Here is a 27,191-nt window from a genome sequence, read left to right on the forward strand (position 1 = left end):
GTGGATAACGTTGGTAGAGTAGGTATTGTAGGAGAGACTAGCATGTGAAAAATTATTTATGCACACAACACACAAAGGTGAACGAAAACGATTCAAATATTTGTATGTGTAACTTATTTAAAAAATTATTTGTAGCGCCAATGGGGTCTATTATATTGGAAACGGCTATTGAGTTGTGGACCAGGTTCAAACCTCTATGGCACCTTAGTTATATGTGTGTGAGAAATCCTCTCTTCTCTTTATAGACTATTACTTGTATGAAAAAAAAAATATTAATCACTTAAAAATCCACTACTAGAAATATAAACCAACTAAAATAAGTGAAAAGTTCATTTAATTGGTCATAGATAAGTAATGGTAATTAAACTTAAATCGCGTGAAACTTTCCAAAAACAAGAGCAACAAAATGTTTGTGCATTTTGATTTATGCAAGAATTATTTCTCAACTATATATATGTTCATGGTGTAACATTAAGCAGATGGAGTCTAAAATTAGTTAACAAGGTAGAGACTATAGAGTAGACAAATCATTATGGTAGATGGAATCTAAAATTAGTTAAGTAGCCTGATCATTAATTGAGGGCTTTGTTTTGAATGGTTAAAAAATCAAATCTTGAATACGCTAGTTATATAACTTCTTTCTGGCATATAAAATCATCACATAATAGTGGAATTCACGTACATATTATTACAGATGTGCTTTGATTGATTATGTTTAATTTTTGGCTAACATTGAGAACCAGACCAATTATTTCCGTTAAAAAAATTATGGACCAATTTTGCTTCGTATTTGAAAAATGATAATAAAAACCGGACCGATTTATTCGGTTCGGGCAGTTTTTCAGTTTTGTCAATCTAAATGGCCAGCCCTACATAATATAAAAAGATATCACACAGTAATTTGTTCAGAAATTAGAGACCAGTTATTTATCAATCAAAATAAAGAGAATCGACGTTGGGCTCACTTCTCATGCAGGTTATTAGGCTCATTGAGCAAGGAAGCTATTTTCGGGTCCAAGATTGTTCTTTTGTAGGCTGTTTTATTCTTTAGGCCTACCCAAAAATGACCCAAAAGAAAAAGAGAACAATCGTTGCAAGCAAATAATACATGTCGTTATTGCAGCCTTAGGGAGCTTCTATAGTGAGTGGGAAGTTATAAGGGGTGTTTTTGAGGGGTATGTAAGAGCCGTTGGATTTCATCCAACGGTGAGTTTTTAAAAGAGGGTGCATGTAGAATCGGGTTGAAATCTAACCCGTTAGAAACCCAACTTCAGTTGTTCCCCTCTTTCCCTCTCTGTGAAAAACTGAAGCCTTTCTTTTTGAATGTAAAGCAAACCCACAATTAGAAGGATCCAAATCTCCCAAACCTTATAGTCACTCGACTGTCATTAGCTCGTTGGGAGGCCTGCGATCTATAGTATCCTGGGTATTACGAAGAATGGCTCTTACCTAGCTGTTGCCCTGTTTTGATTCTATGGCTCAAGTGAAAACCCCTTCTCTTTTCATTCAGCTGACAAGATTCCAGATGAAAGCAAAGTAGCTTATCTGTTTTTGTAGCTAGAAGCCGCAACAGCAGTTGTTCCTCGATTTTGGTAGAGATGGAGTCTCAAATACCAAAGAGTCTTCTCTAATGTCCACCACAGTCTTTCAAGCTGACTGACTTCAGAGCTCCCGATTGATTTTGAGAGGTAAGTTCACTTGCTGGATTGATTTTATTGGGTTAGGTTTATTTTTTGTGAGGGTGGGAAATTCGTCATTTGTGGCATCAATAATGTGTCATTTTCTTATGAATATTCAATATACTTAGTTCATTGTTGTTGGTCGGGGTGGAAAATTATGAAATGTAGGTAAAAGAACCTAAACTTAGGCTTAATGACGTTAGGAGTAAGCAGTTGGAGAGGATATTGGGTGAAGTTCTGTAATTGGTGGTTTGAATTACATTTGTGTTCTTAGTTGAACATGTTGGTTCTAATGTTATTTTGACCAGATTATTTCCCAAGAGATGACGTAACTTGTATGAAATTTTGCTTGTGTTTTGTGTAATCGGAAGTTAGGCTATGCGTATTTTGTGTCAATTTGGGCAATGTTTTGTGTAAGTGGAATGCATTGATATGTTGTGATGCAGTAATGACTGATTAATGAATGAATAATTGCTATGCAGTAATATAGAAGTGGATCAATAATATACGTAGATAAAATGTCTGGGGGCTCAGAGAGTGATGAATGTGCAATAGCTAATGGGAGGGTTTATATTCCTGAAGTAAGAAATGAGGAAACACCAGCAGTTGGGATGAAGTTTGACTCGCTTGACCTCGTTTACAATTTCTATAATAGATATGCATTCTTGGCTGGCTTTGGTATTCGACTTCATTCTAGCTTTTGGGGGAAAAATAAGAAAGAGATTTTGAGGAAAGAATTTGTATGTTGCAAATAAGGTGCATACAGGAAGGATGAAACTCGGGAGAGAAAAAGACAACGGGAAATAAGTAGATGCAATTGCAAAGCAAAGATTGTGGTTGTGAAGACAAATGGGAGCAAGAAGTATACCATTTCTCTTTTTGCAGAGGGACACAATCATAAGATGACACCCTCAGAAAGAATGCATTTATTGAGATCACACCGTCATATTTCAGATTCTACAAAAGTACTCACAAAACAGTTGGGTTCAGTTAATATTCCCATTCATCAGAAGGTAAGTATATTCGAGGTGCAATCCGGAGGAATGGATAAAATCGGTTTTATCAAAAAAGATATCTACAATCTTGAATGTAGTGTGAATGGGAAGCTGAGGAACCACGATGTTGAACTAGTGACCGAGTATTTTATGGCTGAACAGAAAAAAAATGAGGCTTTTTATTTCAAGATTGAGGGAGATGGGCATGACAGGTTTAGTCGATGTTTTTGGGTAGATGCAACTTCTAGACGGGCGTATGGGTTTTATGGAGATGTTGTTGTATTCGATACCACATTCAACACGAATCGATACGACTTGACATTTGCACCAATGTTGGGAGTTAATAACCATGGTCAGACAATTGTCTTAGCATGCGCATTTTTGAGCAAGGAAACGACTGAGTCGTTTGTTTGGATGTTTGAGGAGTTTAAGAAAGCCATGCCAGGTGGGGAACCTAAAACGATCATTACAGATCAAGATGCGGCAATGGCCATAGCGATTTCAATAGCCTTCCCGAGTACATTTCATCGACTTTGCATATGGCACATCACATCAAAGTTCTCTATTAAGTTACCACGTGACGCTTATAAGGAGTATTGGCCTGAATTTCAGAAAGCCATATGGGATACTGACAATAAGGATGAGTTTGATGCAAAATGGAATATTGTGGTTACAAAGGCTGGTTTGACTGACCATCCATGGCTAAGTTCAATGTTTGATTTAAGGGAATCTTGGGTTCCAGCCTACGCACGACAATTTTTTGCCGCTGGAATGTCAAGCAGCCAAAGAGCGGAAGGTTCTCATGGTTTTTTCAAGCAATACATATCAAGGAGAAATTCGTTGATGGATTTCATAATACGATTTGAGAGGGCACTTTCTCATCAACGTGAAAAAGAGTTAGTTGCTGATCACGTAGATGCATTTGAAGTGGCTCAATGTCTTCTACCGATGCCAATGAACAAACAAATGGCTACCTTGTACACAAGGACAATGTTTCAAAAGTTTGAGCAAGAACTAATACAAAGTACAGCATGTTTCCTAGAGCTCAAAACAGAGGATGCGTGTAAAGTTGTGTTCAACGTGAGCGAAAGGAAAAATTGGGAAACAAGAGTGGCAGAAGTCGTATATGTCAAAGATTCTGACCACGCATCGTGTAGCTGCAAAAGATTTGAATTTGTTGGAATTATTTGCAAGCACATCCTAGCATTGTTCAGAAGGGACCAGATTGAATATATGCCCGATAAATATATTTTGAAGAGGTGGAAGAAAACTGCGAAATGTGGATTGGTGTCAGATGCAAATGGCAACGAAATTAAAGACTGTGCAGATCCTGGCCTTCTAATAAAGCGGAGTACAATGTCTCGACTTGCTTCAGATGTGGTTGAGGATGCATTAATGAGTGAAGAAGGATGTGAGCTACTGTCAGAGACTCTAAAAAGTTTGCAGGTGAAGTTGAAGTTGCTGAAGGATGGACCAAGTAATAACGAAGTTGGAGGGTCCAGCTCTCAAACACAATATATGAAAGACCCTAAGAGAGTGAGGTGCAAAGGAAGGTCGAAAGGAATAACGGGAGCAAAGGAAAAGGCAATGAAGCGAGGGATTAGACACTGTCGGGAGTGTGGACACATTGGTCATGATAGAAGACAATGCCCAGCCTTGAACACACCGTAAGATGCTACCACTATTTGTAATAATATCTAAAATATGAAAAGGTAAAATTTTTATGTGCTTGTGTTTGATGTTTATGCAGGACATCACCGTCGAACAATGACGAATCAACTCCAATACATCGTAGTGACCCATTATTCGACGATTTTGACAGGATGCACAGACCAACTGAATGATTGATATTTGTATTAGACGAAATGTGGTTGTTATGAAGATTAATGATCAAGTGAAGTTTTATAGATTCAGTTTTTGAATGTTATTGTGTTTTTGTTCATGTCCACCGATGAGCTCTTACTATGTCCACTGGTAATTGAAATGAAAATTTGCTTGGTTTCATTCTTCCAAGACATTTGGAGACATGTTAATTTTACGTCTTCTCCCTATTTATAAATTTTCATAGACATTTGATCAAGTTTGAAATTTGTAGTTATGTGAAGAAGCAATGACTCTTACCATGTAAAATGGGCAGTTTAGGGTGAAATTTGTTTTAACAGAGATTCATTTTTCAATTCCTCAGGGTAATGCAGCAATTACAGCAGCCAGCTGTTGTTTCCATTACCAGTAATCATTTCCAGCAGCAGCCACTTTTTCCGACTGGTTATTAGGGGCACGATTTTGTACACTTTTGTAAGTGAAGGATACTCGAAGCACTTTGTTGGAACAGAGCAAATAGAAACCAGCGGGTAAAAAAAAAACATAACATTGCAGCTAATTACATTTCGATACATAGGTGAAAAATATTAAAGGGTACACTAACTTATATAAATACTCATAATTCCACACACAAAATAACATTTGATTGCAAAACATATTATGTGCTTCCTCATAGCAATACCACGATCTCCCCAACCAACTGAACAACGGTAGCCACAATCACTGGGTCGTACTCGCCAGCTTCTTCTTAGCAGGTCTCACATGCTTATGGCCACTCATATCCCTAGTGATATACACGAAATAAATCTTCAGCAATATTTGGAATTTTATTATATATAAATAAACCATAAACCATTCAGTAAACAATGTATAGCACATGTTATGTAACTTATGACTCACGTGTCAATTTTTTTTTTAACACATTAGTACTCCAGCTCTTTAATGTAAATGGACATGATAAGGAGCATTTACTGATTCCCGGCTTTCTGTGATATTGACTGCTTCTTGAATAATATTTCCATATTTGCAAAATATAATGTTAGACATTATAACACATGATGACTTGCAATACATAGTCCCAATAATTATATATGAAGCAAATGAAACTGATATTTGTGTTATTTTAAGTTAGATAATGACATTAAGGGAGTATATGTGCAATACCACGGTCACCCTCAACCAACTGAACAGCGGTAGCCGCAATCACTTAGTCGTATCGGTCGGCTTCTTCCGAGCAGCTTTGACGTGCTTATGCTCATTCATGTCACCCCCATCGTCTAGTATCTCTCTCACAGCATCAGGGGACACATAGTTCCAATCATAACTTGTATGAGTAGTTGCCGCAAATGCTCGGAATTTGTCGAATCCTTCGTTGAATGCCAACTCCAGTTCAGTATGGTGCTCTTCGCATCGCATATGGTTCATCAAACAACCTTTGATTTCATCATTCATTACTGTATCCAACTCCTCAGCTTTCAGCTTCCTGCTATGACTCAGCTTCAAGTACTTGTTCTTTTGGGATAACGCTTTGTTCACCCTAATGTTAAGATCAGCCAAAATTGCCTCGTCTTCAACATATTTCTCGTGCCATGAATTGATCAGTCTGGAATTATAATCCAGCTTGCCACTGACTGCATGTATTGCCTGTAATGGATCATCGGAGTCCCCCTCACTCCCAAATGATGTTGAAAAAGGAAGGGGTCGGCGAGTACAATGTGGAAATAGAACCTGCCACTCCAATTTGTCATCTTCGATTGTGTTGCTGGCGCCTGAAGAGGTTGACATGCTTGAATAATCCTCTTTGTTTTGGGAGGATGAGGATTGCATATGCAATTTCGTTTGAGAAAGGGAACATAGGTTTATAGACCAACATACCAAAGCTTGTGTGTAGTCAACATATGTACTTTTTGGCGGGAATTTTTTAAAAATAGGTGTCAGGTTTTGCTTTTCAAGCATGTCAACCTCACACTCTCCTGACACCACTGATAGTGGTTGAAACAAAGTCAATGGAAGTGACATCTACTTAGTTAACTCAACCAAACTAGTTAGGATTAAACTTAGATTGTATCAGACCAAAAAATAATTTCTACTTTGTCAACCAAATATTTTTTGGCGGGAACCCTTTTCTTGGTATTACTATCACCCCTTTCATATAAAATCTCCTTCCACACAAAACTCACTCCTCCACCGGATCTGTCTCCATCTACCGATACTCTCAGAAGAAGCAAACAAACTCATTCCCCCCAAAGAATGAGCATAAGCACAACCAAGTTTGATGTGAGCATAATAAACACCCCTCCAAACAAAGACCGGCTTCGACACGCAAGTGAGTCACCAGACAAGCAATGTCACATTGCTAGATAGAATGACCATTTTGTTGGAAGTTTTGAGTCTGAAAGAGTTGTTGCTTTTTGGAAGGACAGGCATCTTCAACTTGGTGATGAAATCCAAAGGGCAAGGGCACGTTTGGAATTTGTGGAAGGCCAAATTGAAGATGACAAAAGGCAGGCCAATCTGGATAGGGCGAAGTTGCAGCGCATGAAGCGTAGACACAAACGACTTCGGAGTGTAGCTGTTCAAAAATACAAGAACTCATCTAATGTAGTGGAGTCAAAGAAGCGTGTGATGCAAGCTGGATTCGACTACTTCCGATCCTATGCAAAACTCGTCGTACCCGGGTTTGATTGGTCATCTATTACCGTTTCCGACGTCACCAAATATACTCAGCAAGGGAAGTAACCATTTTGGTTCTCGTGTTTGAGCAGAGGCAAATAAGTGGAATTGGAATTTTGATTACACTCTGCTTCAAAGCTATTTTGATGCTAACTACTATGGAAGATTTAAACCTTAATATTTTGATGTCTTTAATTACGAAAACAGAAGATGCAAAGAGCCCATCTACTTCAGCCATATGTTGCTGCCATGTCCATTTGTTTTTGATCACTTATCAGATTTGGACATGGTTGCATCATATGCAATGTTGCCTTTATTTATTATATGTTAGGACAAGGTTTATGGAAAAGCTTTTGTGAGTGCGTTTGTGACAAGGTTATGGAATTATTATGTACACTTTATATATTGTGTTTTGTACTGGTTCATTTCCTACTATTTCTTGCTTTCTTTATATTTTATGTTTGTGGAATCCCTCTCAAAGTTAACATATACTGTGAAAAAAATATTATGCAACTGATTATATAATCACTCATATAGACTAGGACAAATATTCACTAAGGGTTTTAAACTTGCTTCACTTGTGTGATGTTATTGAGAAAAAGTATGGCATTATTTATGTGATTTGACATGATTGAAAATATATTACTGATTCCCAATGCGGCGTCAAATGGACAACTTATTGAATACCTGTGACGTGTTAATAACTCAAGGTGCAGTTGCATGTGGACAACTTCTTGAATACCTCTGACGTGTTGAAAACTCTAGGTGCAGTTGCATGTGGACAACTTATTGAATACGAACTGACGTCTTCAAAGCTCTAGGCGTAGTTGCAATGATGGCTTCAAAGTATGTGCAATTATTTTTTATGTACATTATTATAACAAAACATATTATTGTATATAGTGAAACTAAATATTGTATTATTAGAAATTATATTTCGAATATTATCCGAAATATACGTGTTAACGTGAATTTGGGTTAAGAGGAAAGTGAGTTATGTACAAATAATTTTCATTTTCTCATTTTCCGGGCATTTTTTGGATTTTCGTAGAATTTATTACCTATGTCCACAGATTGTTGCACTAAAAAAGCCAAAATAATAGCAAGAGGACACCTGGCGCGATCTCAGCCAGTCACTTTTGACTACTTGCACAAGTGTACGTTACCGAACATGGCCACATCCTCCCATTTTACCCTAAATTATTATTTTATTACCTTTTGTCTTGGAAAATTCATAACTAAATACACAAAAATTCAAAATTATTTCCGAAAATTGCTACGAACTCATTGACACTCCATCTCCGTTGCTGAATTCTCCGATTCATTGTTACGCATTTGTAAAATTAATTCCCAACATTAACGGGAGATGCTTGTTGAAGTAGGTTATTCAAGTTGAAGTTAACAAACATCAATACTTAGGGTTAAGAGGAAAGTGAGTTATGTAACACAATTTGGATTATTTCATTGCGAGACGAATGATTTATAGGTTCTCCTAGTTTTATGACGTCACAAGTAGGCCGGAGTAATTTTGGGGGCATTTTTACGATTTTCCTACTATTTTTTACCTAGTTTCAAAGATTTTTGAACAAAAGAATCCAAAATGTAAAAGAAGATGACACCTGGCGCAATCTCAGCCAGTCACTTTTGACTACTTGCACAAGTGTACGTTACCGAACATGGCCACATCCTCCCATTTTACCCTAAATTATTATTTTATTACCTTTTGTCTTGGAAAATTCATAACTAAATACACAAAAATTCAAAATTATTTTCGAAAATTGCTACGAACTCATTGACACTCCATCTCCGTTGCTGAATTCTCCGATTCATTGTTACGCATTTGTAAAATTAATTCCCAACATTAACGGGAGATGCTTGTTGAAGTAGGTTATTCAAGTTGAAGTTAACAAACATCAATACTTAGGGTTAAGAGGAAAGTGAGTTATGTAACACAATTTGGATTATTTCATTGCGAGACGAATGATTTATAGGTTCTCCTAGTTTTATGACGTCACAAGTAGGCCGGAGTAATTTTTGGGCCATTTTTACGATTTTCCTACTATTTTTTACCTAGTTTCAAAGATTTTTGAACAAAAGAATCCAAAATTAACAAGAATATGACACCTGGCGCGATCTCAGCCAGTCACTTTTGACTACTTGCACAAGTGTACGTTACCGAACATGGCCACATCCTCCCATTTTACCCTAAATTATTATTTTATTACCTTTTTTCTTGGAAAATTCATAACTAAATACACAAAAATTAGAAAAACGATCTGAAAATTTCTACGAACTTATTGCGATTTCATCTTCCTACTGCATTCCCTGTTTAATGGTTATGCTACATTAGTATTTTATTATTATTTATCCACAATTATTATAATTATTATGATATTACTTTTTAGGCTGTCCATTTGTTAATTATATTTAGTCCAACTTGTTGAAAACAATTTTATTTTCCGTGCGAATAGGCCATTTGTAGTGCTCATCGGTTTCTCTGTTCTTCAATTTGTTAATTTTTTTATTTTTTAGGTTGAAGGGATGTTTTGAAACATAATATGGAAATATACAAGTCATCCATTGTACTCCTTCCACACAAAAAAATAGTCTACGTCATTCACTGTTCAACCCCCTAGGTTAAGAAACGTGTAACCAAATCCTTTCGGATATGCTAAGTGGAAAAATGTCATTCCCAAGCACTGGTGAAAAGACACCTATTTACTTCATGCATGACTTTTCGTTTACCAAATATGAAGATTGGGGTCGGTGAGCAAAATATCTGTGTCAGTAAAATGTCATTCCTAGCCGTCTATGATGTAAGTAATCATTCCGCTATATAATAAATATTATACATTAATATATAACACGGTTTATGACAAAATACCAACATTTGAACAACATTTAAACTGAGCTAGGTATAACGTAGCCAGCCAACCTAGAAGTGAAGAGAAGCAAGTCCACAATGCATCAAAACCGTAAATTCGTACTAAAACTAGCCGTCTATGATGTAAGTAATCATTCCGCTATATAATAAATATTATACATTTATATATAACACGGTTTATGACAAAATACCAACATTTGAACAACATTTAAACTGAGCTAGGTATAACGTAGCCAGCCAACCTAGAAGTGAAGAGAAGCAAGTCCACAATGCATCAAAACCGTAAATTCGTACTAAAACTAATGCAAAAATACGTGATTCCGTCGCACATCATACTCACGCAGGATTTTGCACCAAAAAATACTCTCACGGTGCCATTTGCATCGGTTGCAACAAGTCCACAACGCAGGATTTATCTTGTCTTCACTAGGCCAGCCTGGAATAACAAAATACCATTCATTGTTATTACAAGCGCTGCACCGATTGAACTGAATCTTCCCATAGTCAAACATATCTACGATATGTCTTGCAACAAATGCTCCGCGACATCTTCCTGTCAAAGCATCCCTGGTTCGTTTCATATCAATGTTGTTACGTTGATTCAAAGAACACAAGAATTGTAATGCATCCTCTTTTGACTGACCAATTCCGGACATACCAAGTAGTCCAACTACATATGCCGCTTCCATATGGCTTGCCGTGGCTGCAATGCGCATCTCATACAACGCTTCCACCTTACCGTGCCTGAAAAAATCTTGGAATGCTTCTCTAAATATGGACTCAGGGTTATTGCAAGCCCTGCATTGTTGCAAGAAATGCTGGACCGCAGGTCTGGCACCGTACCAGATAGGATGGTATGGGTACTTTGCCATTGAAATGGTGTTCCACACTTGTGGACTGTTTGCCAAAGTTCGGAACAATCGGCACACAAATGCCATACGGAAGAGATCTTCCGATGATTCGGTTGCCACGTATAACATGACTTGAAACCAAGCGGACTCCGGGATGAAGGCTTCGGGCATATCGAAATGGACATGCTTCCTTCTCTTTCCTCCGACTGTAGTGAAGTGTTTCGAATTCATCTTCAAAGTGTTTGGAATGGAACGATTTGAGGAGTGGCAGAGGGGATAAATGATAATATTTGGGGTACACGTTTTGTTTTAGCCTCTGTTTATAGTGTTTTGAAAAGGTGTTTCCAGTTGGGGTTTTTCCAAGTTGACCCTTTTGAAAGAAACTGAACCCCAGTGAATTAAAACTTAAGACAAAAGAAGGGAAAACGTCATAACGGTGCATACAGAGTCAGACAGTCAAAAGGTTAATTAAATGGCTATTTGCATAGCCATTTTTGGGTTTATCCCACTATCAAATTCATTGATACAAATGTGACGGATTACTGACTAGTGACAGAAGGTCCCATCATGTACTTTCTCATTTTCCCACACCCAACGACCCCTAGTAATGTTATTAAAATGGAACCAATAATGACGGATTCTTATCCAACTAGTTGCCTTAATGAAATATAAATAAATTAATAAAATTGAAGCAGTGTCCCGTCATTATTCAGAAAATATATTTGGTAGTGAAGTAGTTTATATTGCTTTTCGGGCTAAAAGATCTCACAATGCTGACGGTACAGGTGTCGACATCGTGACCAACCCACCAAATGATCCCAAAAAAATGAAATATAACTCGATTTGGGCAGAGATGAGAGAGAGCTGAGTGACAAGTTTAGGGTTATGAGTGAAGGGGTATGAATGACAACTATGAGTGAGAAGGTATGAGTCCGAAGAGGTTTCAGTGAGAAGATCTGAGTGAGAAGAGGTACAACTGAGAAGATTCAACATGTCTTCGTCTTCATCTCCCGCTCAAACAAAGAGGTGTCAGTATTGTGGAGCTACAATGGTGCTTCGGGTTTCAAAATCTGAAAAAAATCGAGGGAAGCCATTCTGGAAGTGTCTAACCTCCTATGTAAGTTTTAATTTAAAGAATATGTATGTGGGTGAAAAAAAACCTATGTCTAACTCTGACAGAATTATATTCCATATATGATGCCTGCAATTAGGGAGCCACCAGTTGCAATGGATTCGAATGGGTTGATGTAACCTCCGCTGAAGCTGAACATCAAGATGACACGTATGATGCTAGAGTGCTGAACATGCTGAAGTCCATTAAGGACTTGGTATTAGTTTTATTAGTTGTATCAATTGTCATTTTATTTGTTCTTTTAATGATCATTTAACTGCATGGTTTAAAAGATTGTGAAAGTTCTCCCGCACAAGACATGTTGCACGCACCACCAATGAGACCCTAAACCCATTTTGTAATATTTGGTAACTACATGTATTTCGCATGTTATAGAAACGATATTGAATGTTTATTGAAGGTTTATTGACAGTTTGCTGCATGTATATGGAATATCATTGCCCCAAATTTGGATGTTTATTGGGGCCACAAGTATCACTCAAGTAAGAATGAAGGGGGGAAACGGACCTTATTCTTTCTTTTAGTAGGAAGAACAACTGTTAAGTTTAATATCCTATTCAATACGACTTCCCTATGGTTGGTGTACTTGTCATTCCCAAGTATATTGCATCATTATTGTGGGCAAGGGCATGTCTATTGTGTGTGTTAAGGGAGTATTGTGTGTATATTGCATGTCTATTGTGTGTATATTGCATGTCTACTGTGTGTATATTGCATATCTATTCTCTGTATATGGCAGGCCAAGTTTGTGTATATTGTTTGTCTGTTGTGTGTGTATTGCTTGTCGGTGCGTTTGTGAATTGTTGTTCATTTTGTGTATATTGTCTTTGTTTCTACTTTTATGCTACTGAGCTGCGGAAAACCTTTCGCATGTTTAGACACCTATTATGATGCAACACATTGCGATTAATGATGGCTTGCATCAACAATGACATATCACTTTGCAATGATGTAATACACTTAAAAAGCCATCTTCAAATCCCAATTTACATATGCAGTCTTAAAATTCCAATTCAATGCAGTTTGGTTAACAAACATGTAAATGTCATGAAGGAGTTAGCGGTAGAATTCGATAAGGACCCGTACGTCTCTATTGTGTATTTACATTAGTTTGAGAATGGACATTCCCAAAACCTTCTCATGTACCATTTGTCATCTTCAACCAATATCATGGGAAGTAAGCATCTCCCCTTGTTATCTCCGCAGCCAATTTCAACCGAAAAAAAGGCATGTTGTGCGAGGTGCAAGTAGCTAACGGAAGCTTAGCGCTGAAAAGCTCAATGTACTTTAACACAAACATGCCACAATCGCCTCTGAAGCAAAACAAGAACTCGATCAATTAAACTAATGACATTCTAACGTAATTGACAATTGAAAGTAATAAAATTAAATTGCAAGTTGTGCTTACTCATTAGACTGTTGTGGAACATCCACACGCTCTATTGGCCACGGACACCACCAATCTCGGCTGCAATTGTTTGCATAAACACCTTCTTCATAAAAGTCGATGGTGTTGAGAAGATTTGAAAGCGTAATTGATAGCAGGCCGAGTTCTTCCTTTACGATGTCATCTGGAATTAGTGAAACCTTTGAATCGTACACTTTGATTTCACACAATACCAGATCAATCATTACAGCCACCCAATGCTTGTACTTCGTCAACATAAATGGGGTATACACCTTATAGACGGTCTGCCAATCCAACCCACACGGAGGAACCTTCCCATTTACAACGTTTAGTAAACTTTTTCTGATTTTCCACCCAAGCTGCTGTTTTTTTCTTTTATTATCCGCAAAGCAAGTACGAATGTGATTCTGTGAAATACAAAACAATCAATGCTTAAACACCTCCACTAGTGTGTGTATGGAAAATGTGTAATTATTAACGGCACTTGGTGAAGGCCGATGACATACCATAAAAAAAACATCGGTCGTTGTCCAGTCCGCTACTTCTACCGAATCTGTCTCCAATTGTTGTTGTCGCTTCCGGATGAGATACAACCCCAAATCAATGTGCTGCAACATGTTTTTCTTGTCATTCTCATAATGTATGTACATTAAAACAAATGCATCATCAATTACACTTACATCTCCTTTCAGCCAACCATCAGCTTTCACGAGGGAAGCGAAGAATTCAATCTCAGCTTCCACGTTGCCAAATTGCATCACCAAACTATGAATATAAAACAGTTTTAGAACACTGTATATAAAAAATTATATACAGTCATGCTTCTATCTTATAATTGCAAGGGACTTACTTTGGGTCCTGGCGCCATTCCCAACAAAGTTTCAGCAATTTCACCAGATCATCATGCGGAATCGCCTTCATTGGGTCTAACATCTTCAGTCCGGTTATCTGTGCCCCAGTTTTTGGAACCAATTCACTGCCTTCAACGATCTTCCACAAAGGAATGATCCTCTTCCTTTTCCGTAATTGGACCCCTTGTGCCAGAGCTTTACCTTTATCATTCAACCACACGTTCAACTGAGATAGCACAGCTGTAGGTTCATCCAAATCAATGTCCCCGACAGTAAACTCAAGCAGTGTCCCCTCCGTGCTCTCGCCAGTGTCACCCCCAAGCAACATAACTTCATTATCTTCTTTCTCACATTCGTTTCTTTGCACTTCGTTTTCCTCACTTGTTTGTGTTTTCACTTCCTTGCCCTCCCTTTTTTTCCTTTGCAATTTCTCTCCCTTACTGCTTTTTCTTTTCACTTCCTCTCCCTCACTGCTCTGTCTTTGGGCTTCATCTACCTCACTTGGTTTTCCTTGCACTTCACCCCCTTCAATCCCCTCCTCTTCCTTTTCCTCTCCCTCATTTCTATTACTTGGCCCTTCACCTCCTTCAATCCCATCCTCTTCCTTTTCCTCTCCGTCAATCCCCTCCTCTTCCTTATGTGCTCCCTCATTTCTATTATTTGGCCCTTCACCCCCTTCAATCCCTTCATCTTCTTTTTCCTCTCCCTCATTTCTGTTACTTGGCCCTTCATCCCATTGAATGTCATCCATTTCCCCATATCCCTTAAATAGATGTGAGACGACACAACGATTCGTCCTCTGTTTCAGTAAAGCTAGGTCCCTCCTTACTTCCTGCTCAAACTGAGGACCTAAACATTGGTCCAACAGTTTTTCCATCCGTATGACCTTTAAGTGAAGGACGTCTTTTTCCCACTTTACTTGAAACAACTCAGACCTCAACAAGCTTACCACCTTGTTCAACTCATCAAGATCACCACATGAAGAAGGAATTGACTCTGCCGAGACAACAGCAGGGCGATCCTGTGGCCAACTCCAATATGGCTGTCTCATTTCCTCTTCACTTGGACATAGCGCCCGCAACTGAACTGACTGTTTCAGAATACAGACAAGAGTCATACTAAATCATTCTACTTCATAATTTCATTCAATCTTATCAATAGTTCTAAGGGCTGCAAACCAAACCTCTTTGCTCTGGAAAAAATAATTGTTCAACTTTCTCATCTCTGGAACAGACGTAGTAGTTCTCCATCGCAAAATACGCGGGACAGCGGTCGGATCAACAACCTTGCAGTAATTCAGGTCCGCCATTCTAGGAATTAATTCATATACCCAAATCTACACAATTCACAGGACAAAAGTCATTATTTATGTTTTAAAGAAAAACAAAACATAACTGACATGAACATTATTACCATGTACCTGGAAAGCATACGTGAAACCTTTAAAACTCCAGCCACTCCTTTGCGCTTCACCATGCTTATCCTTCTTGCCCTTCTCATTTCTCCGGCTTGTTCCCGTTACCTTACTTTTCCCCTTCCCTCTTCCCTCTTCATTTTCCAAGCTTTTCACATACTTTGTTGGTGCAGAAAATAGACTGTCTTGGGTTTTGTCAAAGGACACCGAACCCCACGGATACCTGTTGAACGCATCCAAGTCCTCTACAAGGGTCAGGTAATTTAGATTGATGTTCAAATGTTTGTCCCTTCCCAAAACCACTAACTCAGCAAAGTAAACAAGAGCTAGCTTGTAGATGTCATCTTCCTCTGTGCACCTCACAAATGCTTCTTCTAAAGCATTGCATATAATTCCTTCGTCTATAAAATATCTTTTCTGAAGTCTGATTTCATTACTCTCTCCACTGGAAACTTCAGGCACTTCCCCAAAACGAAGCCCTGTGATCAAACAGAAATCCTGACGAGTGAACTGAGCAACGTCACACCCTAATAAGAAACTCAGTCCATCCAAGTCTTTCACACCCTGCCCCGCTACTCTACGCAACACAACCCCATGCACAATCTGTCCGCTAAACTGAATCTTATCTATATTCAGAAGATGGCCAAAGCATGATGTCTTGAATTGTTCTAATTGTTCCGCACTCAACTTCGCTCGAATTGCAGCTAGAGATGAATTTGCATGTGAGCAGTTGTTCACCCGTGACGAATATACCTCTGCCTCTGGCCATACCAGCTCCACGTTGGATCCCATTTCCTCAAATACAATGTGAAATAACGTGAACATATATACTACCACGTATTTGCACAATCACAACTAGTCAACCAGGCACATTACAACTTTTACAAAGTACATGAGCATATGGATTACTCATCACAGGCTTTAACATCATCAAAGCAATATGACAATTTTTGTGCAAATACCTGTTAATGCAATGATTATGTGAATTACAAACAATTTCACGTGTTTTATTTATGGATCCATACTCGTGTGAGTGCAATGTAGGCAAGTTCTGCACTTCACACACATGACAATTATTGTCATCTCATACACAACCCAAAATAAATAAATAAGAAATATAGTGGAAGGAAGCAAAGCAAAGCATGTACTCTGCTATCTGCTTGCTAAGCAATTGCCACATCCTTCTTTCTTTCTACCTTTTTCTTCAGTCACCCACAATCGTCATAGATCAACCTTCATTTCAAATGCTTTGCACTTTTATTCATGAGTTTATTATTATCTGTTCTCATTTCTCATAGGCAAATTTAGTAACAAATGAAATAATATTTATTTCACAAAATATATAAATTCTAGTGTCAGAGAGGTACTCTTCACTCTGCACTGCTTCAAATGTGGAAGGTTTTGAGATGTTATTGACATGTGATTGACTTTATTTTCATTCGTTTTTTAACATATACCCAAGCAAAAATTAACATGCAATTGAAGCACAAATAAGAGATGCCAAATCCAACAACATTGATGGTACAAATTGGGGAAAACCATTACTCTAACCCTAAACTCAAATTCCTTACATTACTCATCAAATGCTTTGCAGTTCTATTCATGAGTTTATTATTATCTGTTCAAATGTTTCTCAGGCAAATTTAGTAACAAAGGAAATCATATTTACTTCATAAAATATATATATATATATATTCTAGCGCCTCTTCTTAATCTGCACTATGCACTGCTTCAAATGTGAAAGGTTTTGAGGGCCTCCTCCAATTCAACACCATTATCTTATTCATATCATTATTGACATGTTATTCACTTGTTATTGACTTGATTTTCATTCTTTTTTTAACATATACCTAAGCAAAAATTAACATGCAACTGAAGCACAACGAAGAGATGCCAAATCCAACAAAATTTATGGTACAAATTGGGGAAAACCATTACTCTAACCCTAAACTCAAATTCCATAAATTACTCACCAAATGTTGGTTATTGCAAGGTGTCTGTGTGGGGTCTTTCTGTTTCTTTGCTCCACAAATGGAACCTACCACTTCCAACGAATACAGCTTCTCCCCTTCCCCTTCCACTGCTTCGCCTCTTCACTGATTTGGAATCCATACCTTTGCCCCTTCTACTCCAAATAAATACTTTCTCGGGGTCTGGAGAACGGAGTGGCGAATCGTTGCCTTCAACTGTCGTTAGCCGTTGCCTTCATTGGGTATCTCAGACCTCTGTGTTTTAGAGAGATGAGTTCTTTCTGTTCAAACTTCGAACTTGCCTCTTCTTCTTCTTTTTCGGACGTGTTTCCCTCTTCTTCTTCTTTTTGGACGTGCTGGATATTCAATTCGGGTTTGGGTTCCTTACCTACCCAATTGTGAAACTTTAACTCAATTCTCCCCAGCCCTTGGATTAATCTGATGGCTATAAAGTGAACCCCTTATAACTTTCCACTCATTATAGTCTTGGCGGCAGCGGTAACAGTATCTGGGCATAAAAATTGTGAAGCCCAATTAACTCAATAGAATTCTTGAACTCTGTCTGTGTTTTTCTTTGTACGTTTTATTTCTCCGACTTTAACTGTGTTGAAGCTATCGACCTTCTGGCATACTAATGGTGACCACATTGTTGGAGAAAGTTGCAGATGTTTGAGAAGAAGACCCAACGGCACTGGAATTCCTATGCCTTGAAAAAGCAGGTTCTTTTGTGGGTGGAAGCGATGAAGCTTCATTGCTCTGCAGCATATGAATCACAGAAGACATTGTTGGTCGATCAGCTGGAGCTTCTTCAACACACAGAAGCCCTACATGGATAAACCTTAAAGCTTCATGAGGCTGGTATGTCTCCCTTACTGATGCATCTATCATCTCCATTCCTCTACCTTCTTTCCATAGCTCCCAAGCCTAAGATTTAAACATTTTTTTATGAACCCATTAATCTTCTTGCATGATCATTAGCTTAGTTTAATTGCAAATTTGCTTCAGGCTTAAAAACAAAAACTAGAATTCTCCGCACTTACCCAACCAGCAAGAGTTCGTGAATGTTCAACACTATAAAAGGCAGCATTCCTCTTTCCACTTACAATCTCTAAAAGCAACACCCCAAAGCTAAATACATTCAATTTCTCTGAAAAATGGCCAAAGAGGGCATACTCGGGTGACATATAGCCGCTGCATGAATTAATAATGGTAGAGAAGTTAGAAACAATAACAGTGATTAATCGCATAAGGTTTGGAACATGAATGAGAACCAAATACTATATAGATATACTTACTACGTCCCAACAACCCTTTTAGTATTTGCTTCGATTTCGTTTATCTCGAAAATCCTTGCCATCCCAAAATCTGAGATCTTGGGGTTCATTGTTCCATCCAACAGAACATTACTTGCTTTTAGGTCCCTGTGAATGATTTTCAATCTAGAGTACTTGTGGATATAAAGTAGTCCCTGAGCAACACCTTCTATAATTCGAAAGCGTTTGCCCCAATCCAATTTTGTATTTTCAGATGGTTCTGATTGCACAAACCATGAGGAAGAATGAGTTTAGTGTTTTTCCTTAAATTTTGGAACAATATTGTTTGACTGCAATGGAAAAAGGCAAAGAAATTTGATGTCCCAGAAATCAACAATATCAAAGAATCTTAAAAGTGATCAACATATGTACCAAACAAAATTTTGTCCAAACTTCGATTGGGCATGAACTCATAGATCAAGATCATTTCCTCATCTTCAATACAGCAACCCAAGAGTTTAACCAGATTGGTATGTTGGAGCTTGGCTATAAGCTTCAACTCATTCATAAACTCCTGATGTCCTTGCCCTGACTTCTTTGACAGCCTTTTTATGGCTACGTCTTGATTTTCAAGCAGAGTCCCCTGTAGTGGAAGAAAAATCCAATACGAGGAGAACCACTCCTTACAAAAGAAATTATCATTCTCATGAAAGATACCTAACATTTAGAGCATACAGTTGAAATGTTACCTTATAAACAGGGCCAAATCCTCCCTCTCCCAGTTTATTAGCTTCAGAGAAATTGTCTGTCGCAGCTAATATACTCCGCAAGTCGAAATGTGGTAGCTCTGTGTCATTGTTTCCACCTCCAGCACTAATATTACTCAATGTCTGGCTCATTCTTCCTCCTATCCTCCCTGTTTCAGTATCATTGTTAGAGCATCATTTGTTTGGATTTCCAGAATCTTAGAGAGAGTAATAGTTACTAGTTGTAGTAGTAGTAGTAGTGGTACCGTCTTCTCTCAGAGTTTTCTTCCATAAGAAATAGCCAAATATTATTGTAACCAATCCTGCTGTTGCTGAGACTATAGCAATTACAAGGGTCCTCTTATCACCATGACCCTTACCATCTGCAAAGAAGTAAAAGATCATTTTCTGGCTAACTACTATTTACTTTAAAGGATTTTAGTCGACACATCGATTTAACATACCTTGATCGGAGCGATGAACACGAATATAAATAGTTTGCCCCAGACCATGATTCTCTACAAGATCCATCAGGTCACCGAACCATGCCAAACAACTTGTAGTAGTTCCTTCTGTCACATTTGAATAAGCATAAGCTGTGCAAGAGCAGTTCTTAAGACATTCAGATTCACACTCTTTTGTACTCTTATTTCCTAACAGAATAGAATGATCTGGTAGTTTCATCCTTTCAAATTTTGAGAACCCTTCTCCTTTATCACATGTCAATGCCTTTTCCCGAACACAGCATCCGGGCCAATCCCTCATAGCCCATTGTTTGTGAAATTTGATCCTAAAACCTTTCAAACACTTGCACTGTGATGAGAGGGGATTGCTATTTTTATCACAAGCACCATCTGGACCGCATCGAGCATAAAAATCACATTTATTCTCAGTCCCCCCCACACTTGACGCCATGTACTAGTGTCATCCTTCCACTGCCACAGTAGCAGTACAAGCATCCCATTTGGATTCAAAACAGACCTCAATTTCACTGAGTTATCTGAGACACCATAACTAAAATAAATCTCATTAATATCAATGTTGTGAGCAATGAAAAAGAAGGTTCCACTTGGATTTCTGAAGTATGTTTTTGCATCCTTGCCGAAGTAGACAGCACTTCTCCAATATGTATCATTTTCCTTCCAGGTAATTATCTGTCTGGGGACTTTAGGATCAATGCCTGCAGTGAACTTTCCTGGTTGTGGATCACCAAGTGCTGACCATGATGTAAGCAGCCTTTGTTTGCCTGTTCTTTTGTTCACGCTAAGCTTCATGCCAGGCAACATCGTGTCGAATGGATGATCAAAGCTCTGCCACAAAATGTTTCCTTTATATTTCAGCTCAAGGTTTCCACTATCCATTAGTAAACCAGTTGTGGCATATATTGCAGAAGCAGGTACTGACGCATTAGATGACCAGATAACTTTTCTAGTCATCCCATCTAACACCACCAGATTTCCATCACCACCGAACACAAAAACACCCGGAGAATCAAGTGGGGATTCTCTGTTGGCAACCCATACTACTGGTGTATCTGGGATTGTGTTGTACCATATACCAAGGAAGTATTTGGTGGAATTTTCAGGTCTGAAAAAGCCTAATGCGAATGTTCCTGTGGTACAAGTCAAGGTCTGGTTCTCAGTGATATATTTTCCTGGTACTAAATTGTCTTGGCTGGTACAAAGAGATGAGAGTAATGTAACAAGGCAGAGAAACAACCACTCCATTCAGAGACACAGAGACAGAAGAAGAGGAAGAACTTTCATGCCTCAAACTAATAAACTAAGGTGGCTACTACTAGCTGATAATAATTTGCTTCAAACCATAATTTCATCTTCTCCATTTTAAATGAGCATGATGATCATGTGGTCTAAGAACCTGAAATTCATCAATTATAAAGTTTAGATGAGTTGAGGCGGCCACCATTTACTACTAGTATGATCACCTTGCACTATAGGAGCACAACAAGCACCAACCAAACTAACACTCAGAGGGGACACTGACGTATCATAATTCAAATGTGAAAAGATAGAGGCAAATTAATCCTGATTATATATGTTGCGTGAATCTTTGGTAACAGAAACAACATGTTCCATTTCAATGTAAAAGCCAGGAGTTGCTGGCTCATGCAGGCATACTTATTAGACACTTCAACGTAAAGAGGCAGACATCTTCTGTCTTGTGTTGAAATGTTTTTGGAGAGAACGTTGCTAGAAAAGGGATATTTAGGAGACTAGGAAAATCACTAAGATAGTTGAAGAACTTTCTAGACAAAGGCCACATTCAACAAAAGAAATAATCTAGGATAAATTACTCAAATGGTCCTCAAACTTGTACTCGATTTACATTTTGGTCCCTAAATTAAATTATTAGTCCAAATGGTACATAAACTCTATTTTAATCGCCCATTTGATCCAATCGTTACATTTTCTGTTAAATGTAACCAAATTTTAGGGGCAAATACGACTTTTCATAATTAACAAATAAAATAGGGTTAAGATAAATACAAAACTAGAAAATAATTGAAGAAAAAGAGTTAAAAAAAAAAAAAAAGTGTTTGGTCCCTTCGATGTCTCTTCCTCTTGCAGTAGAACCCATTTCTCTGGAGAACTCCAACATCCCATTTTCAAATTGCCTCCCATTATTAATCCCATATGAGTAAACCCCTCCTCCAATCCCCTCTCCCTCATCCCCACCACTAGTAAACAAAGACCCATTTCTTGAGCCTGGCAAGCTGCATCTATGAGTTTCAACCTAGTCGGTGCATTCAGAGGGCTTTCTCTGCGCTCGGGCTCAAGCTCAAGCTCAATCTCATCATCGTCCTCCTTCTTCAGGGGCGATTTGGGTTCGTTGCAAGTGGGTCCCAAGCTGTCATTAGTGTCAAACCCCCAAAGATTGGACTTGAATATTCAAAACGCGCACAAGAAAGGAGCTGGGAGTACCAAGAACGGTGGCGATTCCCCAGGCCAAAGGCTTGGCATCAAGATTTTGGGTGACCAGGCTGCTAAGGCTGGCTCCATTATTGTACGCCAGCGTGGCACCAAGGTACACACTCAATTACACCCAAACCAAACCAAAATGTTGTTAATTTTGTATAATGAATCTTATATTAGGGGTTAAATTTGTACTGATTTTGAGCCCAAAGTTTGTGTGCTATTGGCTCAACATTGAAGAGTGGCATAAATAAATTGAAACCATTTTTACCATAAAATGATTTGTGTTGAACTCGAATTTTGGTACCTCAGTGCGTGAAGCTTTAGATTATAGAGATGCATGTTTAATAAATCTAGTGTGTTGAATTATTAAGGATTCTGGAAGTTCTCAGAAATAGAGGGGCCTGGCATGGAGGATGGTTGTTGGATGGGTTTGGGTGGAGAGTGGTTGTGGGATGGGTTTGGAGGTTGGAGCTTGAGGGTGGTGGCCATGGGGGAATGGGGAGAGAGAGACAGAGAGACAGAGAGACATAGAGAGGGAGAGTTTTTATTTATTTTTTAGTATTTATTTATTTTTAACGTACGAAATGACCAATTTGCCCTCACATTTAACAGCAACATTGACAGAATGTAACGGTTGGATCAAGTGGGCGATTAAAATAGAGTTTATATACCATTTGGACTAATAAATCGAGTACAAGTGGGCGATTTAGGAACCAAAATGTAAATCGAGTACAAGTTTGAGGACCATTTGAGTAATTTACCCAATAATCTAAGAAGTGCTGAGAACATACCAAACAAATTTTTTTTCCAAACTTCAATTGGGCATGAACTCATAGATCAAGATCAGTTCCTCCTCTTCAATACAGAAACCCAAGAGCCTAACAAGATTGGTGTATTGGAGTTTGGCTATGAGCTTTCATTCTTTCATGAACTCTTGATGTCCTTGCCCTGACTTCTTTGACAGCCTTTTTATGGCCACTTCTTGATTTTCAGGCAAAATCCCCTATAGTGGAAGGATCCCACACACATAAAGAGAATAACCTCCTTACATATAAAGAAATGTGTGAAAGAAACTCTTAGATTTATATCTCAGTAGTACATTGAAACTGTAACCTTATAAACAGGGACAAACCCTTCCTCTCCCAGCTTATTAGCTTCAGAGAAGTTGTTTTTAGCTCTGTGTCATTCTTTCCACTTCCATCACTAACATTACCATAGTTCCATATTTATGTTTATGATAATGGCTTGCTGCAATTGTAGATTGTTCTCTATAGATTTGTATATATATTTTGTATAATTATCATATGAATGGCTAAGGGAAAATCAGTTTCTACAAGGTATCAGAGCTAATGGCTAATGCCGATTAGCGATCCTATAGTTGCCAACATTGCTAGTCGTTGGCACTTCTCATTCGTAAGGGTGTTTGTTTCTGTATAGTCCTTTTTCCTTTCCTCTTCTCAAAGATGAATATGCTTTTTTTTCCTCTCTTCCACAGCCCAGTGCCTCTTCCACTCCCCAGATACCTAGTCCTGTTAATGTATGCATTTTGAGTTTTTCTTTTGGCTTCCCTTGACAATTTTGTAATAAGATTTTTATTGTTTTTATCAAGCTCAAGTTTAGATTAAGAATAGCTTCTCTAGGTGTTCTTAACTAACAACTATCCTATGGAGGTTCAAGCAAATTGACAAAGGTAAATTGTGCATTGCATCACATTGCATTAAATTGATTTCATAAAATGATGACTAGTCATTTGTTTCTCGTATGACTAGTCATCCTTGCTCTGTAGGATTTTTAGCTGGATAACCAATTATTTTGTCATATTCACCTTTCTCTCTGCTGCCATGTGTCGATTTTGACCTAGGGAATTTTTGTGTGTAAATGCCAAAGAATTCCTCTTTTGGCTGCTGTCTCTTTTGTGTGGAAGTTTTGGAAAGTTTTGCTTGCCATCTTTCTCTTCTTCTTCCTCAAGAGAGAACCATCTTATTTTCATTTATGAGTTTTTCCAAATTGATTTCTTTTTGAAAAACTGCATTTGAAATACGAATCTGCATCTAGCTACTTAAAACACTCTCTCATTTATATCTAGGTCAGATTCAAGATTGATTTCTTCAAGAGTATGGTTTCTTGAAGAAATTAGTCATTCTCCTTTGAATCCAAATTTTGGTTTCTGTCAGAGTTAGAGCTTGCAAGCTAGTGCCATGGGATGAATAAGTTGGAGAAGGAGCTGCCAATGCCATGAAGAACTGAGCTTCAAGCTTTGCTAAGTTATAGAAGAAGATTGCACAAAGGAGGTATAGCTCATCTTCTTAAATAAATCTAGGTTTTTCTTGAGCTTGCTTGTGTTTCTTTGTAAAAATCTTTTTCTACTTAGTGGATTGCCTGGTGGGTTGATGACCCCCAGTTTTTCCCAATTGTAGGTTTCTGGGGGAACAATTTCTGATTTGCATCTCTGTAGTTTTTCTAGGTTTGTGTTCTTGGTGGTTGACGAGTCATCATATGAATTCTGGGTTTGTGTCCTTGTAGTTGACTAGTTATTATTATCTGTTGTTTGGTGTTTACTTGATTATGATGATTTCACACACTTTCACTATAGTTGTTGATAGCACAGGAGATGCCTAGATTGACGGGTCCTTCTGAGTGCCTAGGTTGGCACTAGTAATCTTCTAGGGTTGCAGGTACATTGTGGCATGCTCTGTGTGTATTCTTGATTGTGGTTGTTCATGACTAGCAGTTGACTAGTCATAAGTGTATTTGGTCAAGGTCTAAAGTGTGTGAAGATTGTTGCGTTTTGTTTAAGTATCGTAAAAGTTACCTCTCGTCACCTAAGTACCAATTTCAAGTCCCATTCATCATCCATGTCTATCTCTTGATATGATGGCCAGATCTTTGTTTTCCCTCAGAGACCACACCTCTCTATCGTTGGTTTCCCTCTTTCTCTTGAAATCTCTCTCCACTTCTTTGTCTCCGTCATGCCGTCTCTCTCACCGAGTTGTCTCTGTTCCCTCCGCGAGCCTTGTCAACGCTCGCCAAGCCTTATCTTAGTTTGCAATCATGGTTTTTCTGTCTCATGTTTTTTTTATGGTTTCTCTGTCGTGGTTTCCATACTTTTCTCTTGTTTGTTGATGTTGCTTGTCATCATTCACTGAGCCGTCTCTCTTTCCTCCGTGAGCTTCGTCAATGATCACTGAGTCTTCTCTGTCGTGCTACACTGCTGCTGTTCCCTTTCACAGCCCCTGTTTCTTCCTCTCTGTTGCTGACTTGGTATCAGCCAGTCAAGCCCTATCACTGTGTTGTTGTCTTGGTATTGACCTCTCACGCTCCATCTTTGCTTAACCTATGTTCTCCTCCCATCTTAAGTCCAATCTCTTTCTTTGATTTTACTGGTAGTCTCTGTCTTCTTCAATGCTCTCTTGGGCTGCTTTCTTCTTCTCTGCTACTGGGGTATTGTCTTTTTTTCTTTATAATTCTTTTATGTTACTGGGGTATTCCCTTCTCTTCTTTTCAATTGTGTTTTCTCTCTCCCAGTCATGGGTTGTTTCTGGCATCTTGAGTTTCCTTTCCTTTTCATGGGTTGTCTCTCACATCTTGTGTTCTCTCTCCCTCTCTTGACTACTTTCTCCTTTTGATGGGTGTTACCTTTTCTCCTTCTTTTTTTTTTTCCTTCTCATTTTTCCATCTTTATTTTGAAAGGATTTTATCTCTATGTGTTTTGACCACACTCTCCTTTCCTTTCTATGTCTCACTTGGTTTCCTCCTTTATTTCTTATTAGGCTTATTATCACAAAACGTCCCTAAGTTTTACGAAAATATCAGATTGCATCCTTAATGTTTTTTTTTTTTTGTCATTCGTGGTCTTCAAGGTTAGTATATGTAATCACAAATGGTCCCTGCCGTTAGGTTCCGTCAAAAACTCCGTTAGTTTGCTGATGTGGCATATGCATATATCACAAAACATTATTGAGGTTCATGCACCTATCACAAATGGTTCCTACAAATTTTTTTAATTTTTTCATTTAAAATTCATAAAATTTTAGTTTTCTTTTTAAAATTTTATGAATTTTAAATTGTTTAAAAATATATATTATATTTTAAATACATGTGAGACTATATTATTGTAGATGTGGGCTCCATGTATATGCCACATCAACAAACTAATGGAGTTTTTAAAAAATAATTTAAAATTCATAAAATATAAAAATGACAAAACTAAGGTTTTAGGATTCATAAATGGTCCTCAAGATTAAAATCCTTCCATAAATGGTTTTTTCATTTATAAATAATTTTAAAAAGAAAACCAAAATTTTATGAATTTTGAATGAAAAAAATTTTAAAAAATTTGTAGGAACCATTTGTGAAAGGTGTGTGAACCTCAGGGATGTTTTGTGATATATGTATATGCCGCCACGTCAGCAAACTAACGGAGTTTTTGGTGGAACCTAATGGCAAAGACCATTTGTGATCACAAATACTAACTTTGAGGACCACAAATGACAAAAAAAAAAAAACATTAATGATGCAATCTGATAGTTTCGTAAACCTTAGGGACATTTTGTGATAATAAGCCTTCTTATTATTGTT

The 27,191-nt window shown here is 38.0% G+C and overlaps 5 protein-coding genes and 1 pseudogene across 5 annotated transcripts; 2 read left to right on the top strand and 4 right to left on the bottom strand.

The window, feature by feature from the left end:
* On the top strand, nucleotides 2,723-4,745 carry LOC109948139 (protein FAR1-RELATED SEQUENCE 5-like). The gene is made up of 2 exons (XM_020560081.1): nucleotides 2,723-4,341; nucleotides 4,425-4,745. The coding sequence occupies exons 1-2, from the start codon at nucleotides 2,723-2,725 to the stop codon at nucleotides 4,516-4,518; spliced, it is 1,713 nt and encodes a 570-aa protein (XP_020415670.1). The 3' UTR covers nucleotides 4,519-4,745.
* Nucleotides 10,352-11,074, bottom strand: LOC109948140. The gene has a single exon (XM_020560082.1). The coding sequence runs from the start codon at nucleotides 11,072-11,074 to the stop codon at nucleotides 10,352-10,354; it is 723 nt and encodes a 240-aa protein (XP_020415671.1).
* LOC109948141 lies at nucleotides 12,686-14,622 on the bottom strand. Its single transcript, XM_020560083.1, has 5 exons — nucleotides 14,294-14,622; nucleotides 14,124-14,208; nucleotides 13,950-14,051; nucleotides 13,444-13,850; nucleotides 12,686-13,348 (listed from the first exon to the last, which is right to left on the bottom strand). Exons 1-5 carry the CDS (start codon nucleotides 14,620-14,622, stop codon nucleotides 13,204-13,206), a joined length of 1,068 nt encoding a protein of 355 aa, XP_020415672.1. The 3' UTR covers nucleotides 12,686-13,203.
* On the bottom strand, nucleotides 15,120-16,500 carry LOC109948142. The gene is made up of 4 exons (XM_020560084.1): nucleotides 15,715-16,500; nucleotides 15,478-15,630; nucleotides 15,244-15,384; nucleotides 15,120-15,143 (listed from the first exon to the last, which is right to left on the bottom strand). Exons 1-4 carry the CDS (start codon nucleotides 16,498-16,500, stop codon nucleotides 15,120-15,122), a joined length of 1,104 nt encoding a protein of 367 aa, XP_020415673.1.
* Nucleotides 18,291-21,404, bottom strand: LOC18781971 (annotated as a pseudogene).
* Nucleotides 22,420-22,937, top strand: LOC18783391 (50S ribosomal protein L27, chloroplastic). The gene is made up of 2 exons (XM_007215091.2): nucleotides 22,420-22,722; nucleotides 22,923-22,937. The coding sequence occupies exons 1-2, from the start codon at nucleotides 22,420-22,422 to the stop codon at nucleotides 22,935-22,937; spliced, it is 318 nt and encodes a 105-aa protein (XP_007215153.2).

Source organism: Prunus persica, chromosome G3 (genome assembly GCF_000346465.2).
Source record: "Prunus persica cultivar Lovell chromosome G3, Prunus_persica_NCBIv2, whole genome shotgun sequence".
Taxonomy (NCBI): Eukaryota; Viridiplantae; Streptophyta; class Magnoliopsida; order Rosales; family Rosaceae; genus Prunus; species Prunus persica.

Excerpts from the sequence above, each read along its gene's own strand:
- LOC109948142 (XM_020560084.1), bottom strand. The coding sequence starts at position 16,500 with ATGGGATCCAACGTGGAGCTGGTATGGCCAGAGGCAGAGGTATATTCG. Across the intron at positions 15,631-15,714 it reads GTTTCACGTATGCTTTCCAG|ATTTGGGTATATGAATTAAT; the intron begins GTACATGGTAAT and ends TGAATTGTGTAG. Across the intron at positions 15,144-15,243 it reads TTGATGAGTTGAACAAGGTG|GTCCTCAGTTTGAGCAGGAA; the intron begins GTAAGCTTGTTG and ends ACCAATGTTTAG.
- LOC109948139 (XM_020560081.1), top strand. The coding sequence starts at position 2,723 with ATGGATAAAATCGGTTTTATCAAAAAAGATATCTACAATCTTGAATGT. Across the intron at positions 4,342-4,424 it reads TGCCCAGCCTTGAACACACC|GACATCACCGTCGAACAATG; the intron begins GTAAGATGCTAC and ends ATGTTTATGCAG.
- LOC109948141 (XM_020560083.1), bottom strand. The coding sequence starts at position 14,622 with ATGTTGCTTGGGGGTGACACTGGCGAGAGCACGGAGGGGACACTGCTT. Across the intron at positions 14,209-14,293 it reads GAATGGCGCCAGGACCCAAA|TTTGGTGATGCAATTTGGCA; the intron begins GTAAGTCCCTTG and ends TTATATTCATAG. Across the intron at positions 14,052-14,123 it reads ATGGTTGGCTGAAAGGAGAT|CACATTGATTTGGGGTTGTA; the intron begins GTAAGTGTAATT and ends AACATGTTGCAG.
- LOC109948140 (XM_020560082.1), bottom strand. The coding sequence starts at position 11,074 with ATGCCCGAAGCCTTCATCCCGGAGTCCGCTTGGTTTCAAGTCATGTTA.
- LOC18783391 (XM_007215091.2), top strand. The coding sequence starts at position 22,420 with ATGAGTTTCAACCTAGTCGGTGCATTCAGAGGGCTTTCTCTGCGCTCG.